A 16,114-nucleotide genomic window follows, 5' to 3' on the forward strand; every position below is an offset into this window, starting at 1 on the left:
TTGGTTTGAATTTTCATCATGACATACCCACTAGTCACGAGTACAAGAGACGAGAGCCGCACGACCCGCAACACGTGATGTGGATGCATTATATTAAACGGATTCTGTAGCCTTCAATCGGTGCAACAATTGGCGATCGAACTTATCTTAGTGAGTAGCAAGCACATAAGATTTATGGGCAGCTTCCTAAAAGATTCCGCAAGAAGATTTTATTATTCTACTTTTGATCAAGAAGATTTTATTAATCAAAAGTTATTTTACCAGAAAAGCGTTCCGACTGTAAATATATAATATAAACATTGTTATAATTATCTTTTGAGTTGATTATTCTGAATTAGATTTCCCCTGACAATAGGCTCGAGTAACATTCATATTTTATAGTAGCCAAACGTTCTTCTTTGCTCCTGCGGTCTATTTGCACAAAACATTTACAGAGACATTAGATATATGTAGTAATATTTAACCTCCTTGTTTTATATCATTTTATAACCTATGTCATATGTCACTCTTAAGAGCTGTGTACTTTTATTATGTAGAATAAAACCGTCTATACGAGGTGTCATCTTATTACAATATATGACGACTATGACTGTGACGTAGCTTTTATTTACTCATAATCGTTATCAGACATTATTGCTATTTATTTTGAACAGGCGTAGTACATTTTTTTTATTAAAAGTAATGGAAATAAGGTAAGAATTAAAAGTAAAATAGATAAAACTATTTATTTTCAGAAAAAAAGGAGACTTCGAGGGAGCTCGTGGAAAAGATTTTTAAGAAAGGTGCGTCGGGTGCTACTATTCCGACCGCTACGCTTAATGGGGCGCGTCGCCGACGTTGGTTAAAACTTGGACCATACACTCCCCAGAATGATAATTAAAATTTTTGGGGTAAGTTATGAGTATATTCTGGTTTTTAAATATGAAATATATTATTTTAAACAAAAATATATACAATTATGTTTATTTATCATAATACGTAGAAATGAATTTACAATAGTACAAACATTTGGAATTGTATAATTAGTCTGCTGTTAAAATTATACTTTTAATAAAAGTTTTTGCGCTTCAACTCCAAGGTCCCAGTTTTACAGCTGCAAATTAAACAAATACATAATTTGAAATAAGTTTTTTGTTGCAGCTGAATCGTTTTTTCGCTTCAGCATTCTCCGCGGTGGCCCCGCTCTTAACACTTTCTCGGATATGAGACGAAGCCAGTTGGTCAACGCATGTAGCGTCCCACACCAGATCCTTCCTCGTTCCCAGGGATGTCCCAGTGTCAGTCCATCGGTACCTATTACCTTGAACACGACTAAGTGTTAATCCACGATATTGTAATTGATGGAAATGAGTCAGTGATCTAGCAAATAAATAACTTGATTTGGAGTACGAACTCAAAGTAATTACAATATTTGTGATTTTATAAACGAAATAAACCTATCTGTGGAACATACTGAACATGATCATGTACCCCTCAACGCTTTAAGCCACGTGTAGTCTTCTTCCCAACTTATTTTTATTGCGCAAAATGAATTCGAACTCTAGTTTTTGGGACCAATCAATCAACAAATCAAAGTATAATTTATTCAAGTAGGCTTACTCTTTTGAATCGTCGTTTTGCAAAACTATATTGAATGAATCGACCGCCGCTTCGGAATGTATATTCTAACGAGAAGAACCGACAAGAAACTCAATAGTTACTCTTTTCCTGATCTATAACCATATAAGCTAGACACTAATTAAATGTTAATATCAACACATATAATGGTAAAACATTACGTTTATTGTTGTAACGGTATCCACGACATCTATGCTTAGAAGTTTATTTTAAGAAAGACAATTTAAATTCTTCAGCAGGTTTAAGTAAAATCTGACAGTTTTACTTTTATTAATCTTTTATTAGCAATTTTTCATTACTAAATACGCATACGCACGTATTGTAAAAACAGTTTTGTGATAACTTCAATAATTTAAAAATTTTAAAATGTAACTATGTGACGTTCATATATCGAAAGCTACATAAATTAAAATAACGATTAAAAACGGCATAAGAATCTAAAAATAAGAAAAAAACACGTAACGACCTTTGCAGGCGCAACGACGATATTAGGTTTTTTAGAAAGCAAACAATACAGTTTTTAATTCAATTAAGATCCACGTATGCCAGACACTTGGCTATTTTATTTTCTCAGATCCCATGTTACATAGTTTTTTGAATAGATTTAATTTTTTATGTAATTTAATTAACAAAATTGATCTTTCTTTTGTATATTATTCTTTCTAATGCTGTAACTCACTGCAAATCTATTCAAAATAAATATTACTATATTTTATAGGGAATACATTAATCTTGATATGTACATATTTTTAAGAATAACATTGGTTCTTATTTACCTATCGATATTTTACAAGAATAACATTGGTTCATAATGATAACACTAATTATATTCCATTTAAAATATTTATTGATAAAATATCACTGGGTATTATCACGCCCCACGAAGTCACAGTCCAATGTGAACATTGTGTGCAGAATTGTTTACTCTATTTGTGATATGCGCACGCGCTTGTTGTTACTTATTTATAATTTACTAATTTAATAATAAGTTACATTAAAACAATATAACTAATAAAATTATATAAGAGTGTCAAATTAATTCATTAGTGAAAAGTGTTTAAAAACGTTTACAAAGTACTAGAACACCATAATTCGAAAGGAGATAGGATTTGATAATAATAGGCGAATAAACCGTAAATGGGTTAGTGAAATGTAAACAGCTTAGTGAGTATAGACTAAAAAGCGAATGCTTTTTGTGCAACACAAGCGAAATAAACTAAGGTAATATTTTCTATTTATAATAAAGTCGACTGATTTGGTCTCAATATTTAAAAACGTATTGTAACATCGAGTTTCCACTTAGTCATGTCAACATGTCGTTATTTATTTTTGTTTGCACTATATAATGCTATTTTTTTTATATTACACTTGGATTAATAACAATTAGCCAAAAAAGTAGCTTATCTATTATTGTATCTGACATAAATAAAATAAATTATCCACCAGGGACTTATAACAACAACATCCAAAGAAAATAAAATTTACATATGTGTATCTCAGACCTTGGTCTATTTTCTTTAAATATGTTTTTTTTTTACATATTCCTATATTTATTTACTTGTCTTTATGTAATGAGACAATAAATATATTAATAGATATATAAAAAAGATAAAAAGGGCAAAATTTATAAATAGTCTTCTAAAGATTTTTATCTCTCTGAATAAAAATATTAAATTAATTTCGTAATAGATATTATTTGTGTCAGAATTGTATGAGAGAAACCATGATAAGTTAGCGTAATCTCGTGGCCTATTCCAATTAAAAAAATATAATAAGTTTTTAAAAAAAATATTAGTAAAAATATAATAAGAAAAGGGTTTTAGAATTGAATTATCTTTATCTAACCACATGAACATCGAAAAAGTTGTATAACAATACCATTAGTATTAAATATTACGTCAATGTAAAATTGTGTCAGGGCTTAGTTATAGGCAAGTCCGTCTTACCTAGTCATATATATATATATATAATATCTGATGAGTGGGTAATCATTAGATATTCTAGCGTCAAATATCAATTGGTGTTATGGTGTTCCGGTTTATAGTATGAGTCAGCCAGTGTGAAATCAGGTACAAGTTACATTTTAGTTAGCATTGGCGATCTAAGGAATCTATACTTCTATACTAATATTATAAATGTGAAAGTTACTCTGTCTGCTGCCTGTCTGTCGCTCTTTCACTCCTAAACCTTAAACGTAAATGAAAGTAAACTTGAACTCCAAGGAAGGACATAGGCTACTTTTTTTGCCCAACACATGACGACCAACCCCTTTAAAAGCGAGCGAAGCCGCAGGCGACAACTAGTAGTTAATATTACTCACAGCACGAATGTCGATGACGTGACCCCTTGCCATCAGTTGACCCATTTACCCATCCGCTTACCAATATCATATAAATAAACAGTGTTAAAAGTAACAGCGGGTATAAAATTGTTAAAGTCTAGGACTTATCTTGCCCCATTGAGAAGACTTTGAGCTTACTAGTTAATGGATACACAAGACTGTTTGTTTTCCTTCAACACACACATTTCCTCATGATTATGTTTTTACTGCTGAGCACGAGATGATTTAAAGGCACACAATTAGTGATTGTCCAGATTTGAAAGCGCTCTTCAAGTAAAATTGACGTCCAATTAGAGTTTAATCAATTGATCATTTCTCGTTTACTAAAATAAAATATATTTACAAGTTATCAAAATAATAAAGTTTCGAATTTTATTTTTGACGCAGTGTTTACAACATTTCGAATTAGATATAAATTATATCTGACATTAGCCTATATGCTTATCAAAACATGTTTTACATTTAGATATCACGAGACTGATTGTTTTTATTAAATATATAAACATTTAATTGTATACACAATATTAAGGAACTTTTATTGATATTTAGTTTTTAGTTAGTATACTTTAGCCTCATTCAATCGAAGGAGTAAAGATAAAAACCTTAGATTACTTTTCCGTTCCATATGATTTGGTAAGAACTCTATATTATATATTATGCAATGGAAACATTTCTTGACGAAGAATTTATTTAGTTACTTATAATATACAACGTTATTCCGCTATTTATTTTAATTTTATTTCCAAAGTTCAAATAATATATATATTAGGTCCTTACATATGAAATTGGCGTTTTGTACCGTAGGAATATAAAGTAAATTTTTTTTTGTAAAATTTATTTGATTAGTCAAAGTATGCATCCGCTGTTATCTATGCACTTTTGCCATCTCATAGGTAGTTTCTTGTCCCTTTACAAAAAAAACATGGGGGTGAGAATCAATAAACTCTTTTAGTCGGTTTGGACTGCCGCATCGGAGTTGAATTTTTATCCTTGTAAGAAGTTGTCCAAATTCCGTTGGTCTTGCGTTGTCGTGAAGCAGCAGTGGCCTAGAGCGATTGACCAATCTCGGTTGTTTAGCCGCTAGTTCTTCCTTCATGGTTTGCAGTTGCTGAAAATAGATATCTGCCGTAATCATTTGACCCGATTTTAGAAAGCTGTAGTGAACGACACCGGCGCTAGCCCACCAAACATTCACAAGTAACTTTCTCTAAGTCAATTTTCGTTTATGGTAGGATTTGACTGGGTCTCCAGGTTTCAGCCATTGCGACGAGTGCTTCCGATTATCGTAAAGTATACACTTTTCATCACAAGTAATGATTCGATTTAAATTCCTTTCATTATTGTGTCGGTTGAGCAAAGTAACACGGCAGTCGACGCGTGTTTGCAAATTCGATTCACTCAATTCATGAGGTACCCATCGATCAAGGATTTTTACTTTCTTGATTTGCTTCAACTGGATAATACAGTTTTATCACTTACCCAGAAGCCCTCAGCTATCTATCTCGGGGTTGGTCCTAAAGGTCGAAATTTCCAGAACGAAAACATTAAAACCAAAAACGTACCGTGTTTTCTTTTGCAACATAAGCGCCGTACACATCATTAATCCTTCGACCTGTTTCTGTAGCACTGGTGCCACGGTAGAACTCGTATTTCATGTGCGATAATAAGCGACGCAAAAGAAAAAAATGATGAGAAAAAAAACATGACTATTTTCAAAACTCAAATGTACCAGCTAAATTAATTTATAAATTTGAATTTGGAATTCTTAACCAAAGAGGAGACATTTCAGATCAAAGTGGTCAGTGCGACAAAACGCTAATTTAATATGTAAGGACCTAATATATCCCGGCCGTATACGGCCACAACGACTGGGATCTGACTATTAAGAACTTCTGTGACTGACATAGACAAATTTTGCACCGCATCTACGACCATGTGATCCTGCGTAACTGCGCTGCACTGCAGGTCAGCACCCCTCCGACATAATGTATGGCCACAGGTGGCCGGGCCTTGAGCTCGTCCCGTTTTGCATCGGGCTTTTCTTTCCGTCTCCTCTCAAAAGCAAACACCTTAGTGTTCACGGTATGCCTTCAAAGTTGCCGGTTCGCAAGAAATTGACCGCCTTATTTGCGCTTGCCATTCTGCAGTTCTGACTAAAAGATACGTTATTTACATTAGATAGGCCTCTATCCGGTCGACATTAGTTCGTCGCAGAACTTTTTTCGCTAATCCATAATGAATATCATAAATCGACCAATGATATCGCGTCAATGTCAAAGTTGTTTGTTTGTATTTTCTCCTCTTGTGGTTGAGTTAGGCTACCCATATGGGGGTACATGTCAGTCACCTCCTCGTGGTGTACCCTGGGCAACGGGGCCGGCTTGAGCTTGCTCGTCGCCCGCGGCTAAGACTGGCGGGAGGGATGCCGCGGAGCCGCTCCTGGTACGTCCCTGATCGGCTTCAGGGCGGACCATGTGAGTGGCCTCGTTGGCTAGGAGGGAGTGGGAGGGCTCGCTACTCGAGCCTCCCAGGTGTTTTACACCGGCGGTCAGCGGCGGAGCCTACCATCTTATCCGCCGCAGGGCGTCAGCTTCGTTGACGCCCAGCCTCCAGTGGCGGACTCGGGGGAGTTCGTCACATTCCCACATGGAGGATGAGGGGGAAGGCGCGCACTAGGCGCGCTTTCCATGAATATTCAGCCGCCTTACGGCGGCTGCCGCTGGTGGGGTCGCGGTTGCATGCCCTTGGCGATCCCGTGGCCTCACCACTCGGCGGCATGGTGGAAACCCGAGGATGGTTTTAGTGGGTAGGACAGGGCATCTGCCCTGGCACGGGGCATTAGGCCCCGGTTGAGTCCCACATACCCGTCCCGGTCCCCCGACCGGGCAGCATGCGTAAATGCATTTCCTCCTCGTTAAACAAAAAAAAAAAAAAAAGGCTACCCATATGCTCCATTCCAACCTTAAGAGGAAAAAAGGCAAATTAGCAACATTTGACAGTAAATTGAAGCGATATTATTAATAAGGATATATTAATGATTAACTCTTAATAATGCATAATATAACTGATTTATTAGCAAATCACATGAAATACGTAAATCTAAGGTTCGTTTATTATTATTCTTACTTCGATTAGAGTAGACAAAAAAAATGTTAATGAACTAATTTTATTAAAACAAAAAAAATTAAATTTATTAGGTTTTTATTTTATGTGTACATGCATGTAAATTTTGAAACTTACATGATACCTGCGCTTAAACTTTTCTTCATTTAGTCAAAGAATATAAAATACGTATGACCAAGTGTTGTGTGTTGTTTAAATGATTTTTTTAACTATAAGTACTACAACGATGTTTTAAACTATTATAATTAATAGATATTTATAGTATTTTTATCGTTATAATTTTTTTATTTTATTTTTAACCGTGAAAGATATTTTTAATAAGATGAGATTTATAAATAAATATTCATACATGTTTACAGAATGTCATCAACATCATCATTCCAAGAAATAGCTTTCAAGGCGGAATTAGACCGGCATGTCGATCCGGAGTGTGAGCACCAGGCGCGCATACTATGTGGAGAGGATCCCACTACGCGTGTTGCCGTTGTTGAAGAGCTAAGAAATATAATATACAGTAACGTTAAACAAATATGTGTTATTTTACAGTAACAGACACACCGCCACTTCAGTCTTTACTCTTTTACTGCTAGAATGTTAACATTGGATTATCTATCCTACTCTTGCGTTTATCAATGAAAAAAGGCAAAAGTTTATTGGTTTTATTAACGTAGACCCTCTGGAGTGGTACGTCGGTCCCAAGCATAGGCGCCACATAGTTTGCTGAGAAAGCTAAACGAGTCAGGAGAAACGCAGACTGGCAATTGCCACTTGATAATAAGTGGTCATCACTGCCCATAGAGATAAGTCCATAAGAAATTTTAACGATTCCTTACATCTCCAATGCGCCACCAATCATGAGAACTGAGATGTTATGTCCCTTGTGCCTGTTATACTGACTCACTTATCCTTCAAACCGAGATACAACAATCTTAGTATTGCGGTTTGGTGGTAGAATATATTACGATTGGGACTAACTAAACAGTCCGTCTAAATAGTTACTACCTACCCAGACGTGCTTGCACAGAAAACATAATAATATCCATTGATTAATTCATAAAACAATAATGAACGGTACCCTCAACTCATTATGTAAATATTATTTTCATAAAATGTATTGTATGAATGATTTCCATTAAATATATTTAGTAGGCAATTCCAAATTTAGTGAACAAATAGTGGACTACTCAAACTCGCCATAAGTTAGTTTCACAATAATTTTATATTTATTATGTACAGCAGCCTAATTTAATCCCTTATATAATAGATATAAACAGAATATTAGAATAATATCCATCTAAGATATACAATTTTCAGCAGATTTATTTTTTCCATATTAGAGACTCGGTTTTGATAAATCGACTCTAATGTATTATTAAAATGTAACGAATATCATATGCATGGAATGTTTATAGAATCCTTATCGTTATCGAAAAACTAAATTTCGAAACAAACGTTTTACATTCTACGTTTTTTGTAGAACGAGGCGAATGCCATCCACCGCGTATGGACGACGCATTTTTACTACGGTTCTTGCGTGCGCGCCACTTTATCCTCGCGCGGGCACATCGCTTGGTATGTTATGTTCCCCTAGTACATATGACTCAGTTGGTTAATCTTGAGCTAATTTTCGATTTAATCAATGTCATTTCAATTTTCATTGGATGACGTCTAGTTGTTTAATTTTCTAATCTGTTTTATAATCTAACACATATTATTTTATAAAAACGATAATAGATGGCGCTAGTGAATACAAGTAGAGATAATTTATATAGCGACTAGTATGGACTATGTATAGAGTTAACTTAATTCTTTTTTTTTTATTGCAATCCTTTTTTTGGCCAACCCCGATCACATATTCTTATTAGCACAATTAGATTTTGTTGTATTTTCGTAAAGCTCTATTGTTTTTTTTAGATGGTGCGCTACTGTAAGTTCCGGGAACAAAATCTACATTTGTGGCGTGACGTGTACTGGTATGGACTCACAAGACTTGGCAATATATTTGAAGGCGTTTTATTTGATAGGCCAGATGTTGGTAGACTTATTATATGCAGATTAGGTTAGTTAGAAATAATATTTTAAGTTGAAATTGATTTCAAATAAACATTGAATTTAATTTAAAAAATAAATAAAAATTGTTCATTGTATGAAAATTACTTTTATATCTCAGATACGAACCATATCATATTGTTTCTGTATAACAGATCAGTTACTATAATTATCACTAGATGTCGCTCACTCGTAAAAATTCAAGCTATCGTTTGGTTCAGACTAAAAGTATATAACATATGAGAGAACTAGCAAGTTTATCTCTGGTTTCCCTTCAAAACGTATAAATCTTTCGCCTTTTACTAAAGGTTTCCGTGGAGGGGAACACTCAAATGAGTCTAAATTAATTTTTGATGCCCTACATTAATTGTAGGACTTAATTAACTTTGTAAATTAAGAGAAGGTAGACCGATACATTCACTCTACGTAATGTTATAAAAACCATTAATTATTTCTTAGACTTTTCTTCTCTTAAAATGCAGAGGTATTATTGTCGTAAAGCCAATCACTTGCCGTAAATGTAGCTAAGCAAACAAAGGTATATTTAAAAATTTTTTTACAAAAAAAAATACATTTAAGTAAATAAGCAGTTATTATAAGTGACAAAAATAAAACATCTCATCTTTATAAATAATTACCGGTGTGCATTAGTATGGATGAGTTACACTCATACTTACAAGATGTCTTAGTGTGCGTAACTATGAGTAAAGACAGCAATAAATACAAAAAACATAATTGTTTATTTTATTAAAACGCCGACAACTTAACGTAGAGAGACGCGCCTTCATGAGGGATTAGGTCTATACCAGAGACTCGTATCTATTATTTTGAGAACTGTAATTATAGGCGTATCTGAGGACATGTAGTGACCCCGCTAAGACGAGCTAAGCGAAGCGCACTACCTACCTTTTCACGAAGCGCTTAGTCATTTTTTAAGCTTTTATAACTTGGGTTTGAATTATACTAGACAAACAAAATTCTCGAGATATGTTCTCAATACCGGACTTATTAAAAATAAAAAGATTTGATTGCATAGCCTATATACTTTAGATTTTATCGATATCTGAAAAAACGTGATATCATCACTGACGCACTGGTTATCATCAAAATTCTTAAGGTATTTCCTAATATTCTAGAAAGATAATTTTTTTTATGTAAGCTAACAAGTCATAAACATTAGTACACAAACAAAAATTATAAAACTTATAACTTGTATCCCCCAACCCATTAAACTAAAGGATGGACACTTTCACAATTTTGACACAAGAGGTGTAAATTGATATAGATAAACACTTTTAATTAAAATTAACCCAAGACCATATGACTCGCACTGTCAAAAAGTTTTTAGATTTCATGTAGAGCCAGGCTTCTAACTCTACACGCCCTAACTCTATTCTACTTAGTCAAAATATGTAGCTTGGCACTTTCGAAATATCAAATTTACTACAACAAAAAAAAAATTTAATACAACAATATTATGACTATAATATATATTTACTCATCACAAAATCACAGTGCAACGTTTGTTTTTGTGTATCAGTTCTTCTAGTCCAGTCGTACATTTCAATATATATACGCGTAAATATAATGTTTAATAAATGATGCTTAAAAAAGATTAACTTGAAATTGTCGAATAAGATTAAATATGGTTTTCCGCCATCTTGAAGAAAGAGTAATTTTTTATTGATGGCTTTGTATGTAAATAAGTTAGTCTTTCTGCTAAAATTTTATCTTCAGTAAAAATTAGTATTAATGAATATAAACAAATTAATATTGTATAGCTAAAACGTAACGCATATGTATATTGAATGAGAATATATTTTAGGTATGCAACATGTATCTATCAAATAAGTAGCTTTTGTATAATTATCACTATTGAGTTCTTAGTCCGGTTTGGTTACTATTTACGTAGTTTTTAGTATATAACAAAGCCTTCTAATGTTCTGTCAAATATTATATTACACTTCTTATCAAAGAACTAATACGCTAAATTTCTTCGAATTTAACATAGAGAAAAATACTAGTTTTTACTAATACGATATATTCCTAAGAGCTTTAGCTCTGCTGCATTCAATAGGTCTTATCTGCCATTCCAAATCAAATTGTTTTTAATTTTTAATGCAAAACACTTAAGTTTTGATATTTAAAAGTAAAATACCCAAAATATTCGTTATAAAATATCCAACCTTAAAGTAAATATGATTAAATTTTATGTAAAATTTCTAATTTCATAAATATTTTATATTTTTTTAATAAATAATTATTGACCTTCTGTAATCTCTCACTAATTCAATAATTTTGGCATACAGATAATTACTTCTTTTTTAAATCAGTTAGCATCGACGAGTATTTTGTAAAACAATAACAAACCCACACAAATGAATTTCTGATCGAAGTGAGAGACATAAGTTAATTATGTTCCTTGTGTGTTACAAGTGTAACTGCAGCTCCTTGCTTGAGGATTGCGTTTAATAATCTCTTCTACAGAACATGTACCGAATGAGCAGCAGTGAAATAGTCATTAAATATTATTTTACCAAATGCTCTATGATTTATGATGTAGGACTTTGACCTCAAGCTGGGTGGTGAGGTTAAGTTAGTTAGATCATTGACTCGTTTAACTGAGGCAGCGTTTATTATATTATTCTTAGGTTAATCTATACTAATATCGTAAATGCTTAAGTAACTTTGTCTGTCTACCTGTTGCTATTTCACGGCCAAACCACTGAACTTAGTTACAGTAAATTTTAGTATGAAACAAGCTTGAAGTCCAAGAAAGGACATAGGCTACTTTTTATACCTAATACCTAATGTCCAACGCCTAAAATACGAAGCTACAGGCGAAACCTAGTATTTACATAAATAATATACATTATATTAATAATTGCTGCCAATTTCCATACAATAAATTTGTTTAGAGAAATTTTGTTCTGTAAATACGACTTAACAAACTGAAAAAAATTAAATTGAACGGAATATATTACAGGAAAATGGGATCCAGATATTTTGCCTGTGGAAGATATTATACGGGGCTGTCTCCTCTTCTTAGAGGTTGGGATCATGCAGCCAAAGCTACAAGTGTTAGGAGGTACAGCCATGATCGACTGTGCTGGCATCGGTATGAAGCACGTACGACAATTAACCCCTTCCATCGCAACACAAGCCATGAACGTTATGGGAGTAAGTATTTCGTCTGTTTATCTATGATTTTATATATTGCAATATATATTTTAAACAAACATTGGAATATTAAAGAAACGTTAGTATCATAGAGTAAAAGTAAAATAATCGAAAGCGTATGCTTCGCAGAGATAACAATAACAAGTAAAAAAAAACATTAACTCATTTTAAAGAAAATGTTTTCATAAAAATGCAGGAAAATCATCCAAAAAATCATAAAATAAGGGTCTCTTTTCTTTTGTAATAAATATGTCTAAAACTGCCAAAACAAAAAGGCCATCGTAATATCTTCAAACTTTAACTCTTTTCTCTAATGAGATCGCAAAAGTTTTCATTTCGTGCCCTAGTTACACTACCTCATACATATAGTCACATTTATTGTAAAATAGCTGACTAGTAAACTGTATCATAAAAAAATGGCCTGCCAAAATAACCAGTAATAATACTAGAACTGTTGCTACGTTACTACTGTCTCAACTAGTAAAAATTAGAATAATTTTATCACACTTACTCAGATGTATTTCCCATTTATCCAAATCTAATTGGCTGCACAAGTTACATCAAAATCAATATAATATATTTTGTGTATAAAATTGAGACGTTAATTTAATGAATTACTTATGCTACACCACTGTCATGAAATACGAGAGTTATATTAAGAAAAATATTATCTGCAGATCACGTTTCCGATCCATCAGCGCGGTGTCCACGTAGTGAATTGCTCACGATTGTTTGAGAAACTCTTCAATGTTTTCAAGAGACTGGCGCCATCGGAAGATATTTGGAAGAAAGTATACTTTCATGGCTATGATTATGACTCTTTACATAGGTGAGCTTTAAATTTAATGACAATGTAACGACGATTCAAGAGTGCTCATAACAGCCTAGAACCTATTTCGTTTTAATTTGGTATGAAACATGCTTGAGCCCCGAGTAAGGATATCGGCTAGTTTGTTTATTTTACTTTATTTTTTATCACAAACTGAATTCCAAGGCGAAGCAACGGGTTCAGATACTTAAAAATATATTCATAAAAATAATAAAAAAATACAAAATTTATTTTAATATAAAATTTTAATGAAATATTAATAATGTTTATCTAATGTTTTTATGTTTGACTATACTAAGACCATGAAGGTTTTATAAGAAATAAATAGCGTTGGAAAAAAATATTCAAAATATTTTTGAAACATGCGGCGTTTTCTATTATCTACGTATAATTTATTTAATTTTAAACATAATGGATAACAGAACGAACAATGTAATATAAATCTTTGAGATACTTCGTAATAGCATTTCAAGACAATACAATATATAATAGAGATGACATAGTAGATACATACATATGTACAAAAACATTTATAAACGTCATGACCTTGTTTGCCGTAACATAGGCCAATATTTAACGCACACATATTTAGTTTTTTGGTTGTTATTTTATAGAAATAAATGAAAGAAAAAATAAATAATTAAGCAATATGTTAAATATATTTTCAAAGAATATGAATTAAGTGTTGAAAGTTTTCATATAAAAATCATATTGGATGGTATTTTAATATACTTTATTTTTTATTTTCAGAAGCATAGTCATTAATTATATTATTTTTCCCACTTATTACTATATGATTATATCATAATCTTTAAACAATAAATCTAGTATGTTATTATTTTTAATTTAACTATCTCGTTAAAATTGGTATTAAACCCCAAGTCGGGGCAATAAATAATTATAAGGTTATTCTGTCTATAAACTATCGGCAGTCCAGAATCTGGAAGCCTTCCTGTCTTTACGCTCTCCTACCGCGGAAAGTAAATCCAGTGATCTTCCGTTGATTGATTGAATAGACTTGAGTTTATATATTATAAATCCGATAATTATTTCCAGATACATTGATCCAGAATGCCTTCCGAAACGATACGGCGGTCGCCGTGAACCAGTTTCACTGAAAGAATGGTTGACGAAAATTAAATATTACAAAAACAAACAGTTCGATGAAGACTTAAGGACTTTAGGGTATGCTATCGATGAATGAAAAGACTGATGACATTGAAGCTAAGATTAGAATAGGAAATAAGTAGTAGTTTAATCAGAAACGACCGAAGTCATATAAAAACGGCCCACACTGTAAAAAAGGTATCTTTAAACTCAACTTAGAATTAGTAGTTGCAAGAAAGTTTTATATTTTTATATGAATATCCTTGTTTTTTTTGGATTTATATTTAACAATAACTGCAAATATACAACATGTTATGTATATATTGATGAACCGTTGTAAATATATAATGTATATAATTTACAGATGTGTTTTATTTTCTGAATAAATACAGTTGAATAATTCTAATTTCAAATAACCCCATTCAATATAGAAGCATGACATTTTGTTTAACTGCCCTGAACTCAAGTGAACTGGCAAAAGATATTATTTTAATTGTTCAAATTGTTTAAAGTGCGAGATTTTGTTCATCATTATTATGGTATATCATGTAATTAAAAATTTACATTATTTTTCAAGTATTTTAATCATCTTAACCTGATATATTAATAGAACTATAAATTTGCTTATGTTTAAATAATTTGTTCCATAAGCAACTGCTGCTTGTTTTTGTTCGTGTAGCATTTTTTTTTATTAGCTATTGTTTGAAATGAACAGTATAAATTAATTAGCGAAAAAAAATACGATGTTGTTTATGTATGAACAAAAATTAAAAAACAATTCTAAATAACGATATACCATACTCTTTAGTAAAAAATATAGAAAATTACTTTAACATAAAAAAAATCATGTTATTAAATATTAAGGTTTTAGGTTTAAACCTCGTATCAGGATAATAAACAGCTATTGAGTTTTTATTTTCATTAATTCTGTGATGCGGCTTTACGTGTGGCTCAGGCCAAAGGATTAACATGCTTTCTGTGCCTCAGAAAACACGTTAATTTCTTGGCCTGCACCTAACCTCTTTGGGATCGTGTCAAATCGCTATCACATCAGTATACGAAAATAAAGCAATAGAAAGCAGCTGACAGCAGTTGTGCACAAACTTGTGCTCTATAGTATCTCCTCCACAGATTACTTAGCTTCGAGATTGGCTCACATGTTCAAAATATACATACAAACATGGCTGAAGCGCTGTAAACAATTAAACATAATATGAATAAATAATATAGACCACCCAATAGAAATATTTCAATTTGATTAAGCGCTTTATTCTGTTAACGATGAATGTGTGATAGTATTCTATAATAAACATGAACTAGGTGAGCTCTTACGCAACGACTGCAACTAGTTGCAGCTCGATGATGCAGCTTCATCTTGATAAGATGAATCGGTGTAATGCAAGTAATTTTACATTAACGTACATTGGTCGTGCAGTTTATTTGTATACATTGCTCTGTTGTTTATTTTTGACTGCCCAAATATCACATAACGCTGAAAGTATAGTCGACTCGAGTAGTGGAAGTTTACTCACTGGAACCCCTAATTGGAAAGGACGCAGGAATTTTACTTACAAATCAGCTGCCTTTTCCTCTGCGCTAGTGGTTCAACAGAGCTGACCTCATGATAGAGAAATAGATTAGTCTCAACCCTATCGTTTTCCTCTTGATATGCACTAGCTATTCTCTCACTCTCATGGTCAGATTAACTGTCAATCTGACAAGGACAGAGATAAATCCAACTCAAACATAGAAGCATAACATAGCCACTTTACTAATTTCAGGGTACTAAGAATTCCGCGACAAAAACAATACATATTTTTTTTCAATTTATTTGACTCGGGATTCGAACCCCTTGTAAACGTGCCTCA

At 32.6% G+C, this 16,114-nt stretch overlaps 1 protein-coding gene and 1 non-coding gene across 2 annotated transcripts; both read left to right on the plus strand.

Annotated features, from left to right (window-relative positions):
- The first annotated feature begins 2,495 nt into the window (after positions 1 to 2,495).
- On the plus strand, positions 2,496 to 14,642 carry LOC113398648 (clavesin-1-like). The gene is made up of 7 exons (XM_026637500.2): positions 2,496 to 2,838; positions 7,441 to 7,595; positions 8,559 to 8,653; positions 8,996 to 9,140; positions 12,117 to 12,310; positions 12,988 to 13,139; positions 14,196 to 14,642. Exons 1-7 carry the CDS (start codon positions 2,804 to 2,806, stop codon positions 14,341 to 14,343), a joined length of 924 nt encoding a protein of 307 aa, XP_026493285.1. The 5' UTR covers positions 2,496 to 2,803; the 3' UTR covers positions 14,344 to 14,642.
- LOC113398841 (U5 spliceosomal RNA) lies at positions 9,389 to 9,506 on the plus strand. Its single transcript, XR_003368935.2, has one exon. It is a non-coding gene; the product is annotated as a U5 spliceosomal RNA (small nuclear RNA).
- Positions 14,643 to 16,114: the final 1,472 nt, after the last annotated feature.

This window comes from Vanessa tameamea, chromosome 14 (assembly GCF_037043105.1).
Source record: "Vanessa tameamea isolate UH-Manoa-2023 chromosome 14, ilVanTame1 primary haplotype, whole genome shotgun sequence".
In the NCBI taxonomy this organism is placed as follows: domain Eukaryota; kingdom Metazoa; phylum Arthropoda; class Insecta; order Lepidoptera; family Nymphalidae; genus Vanessa; species Vanessa tameamea.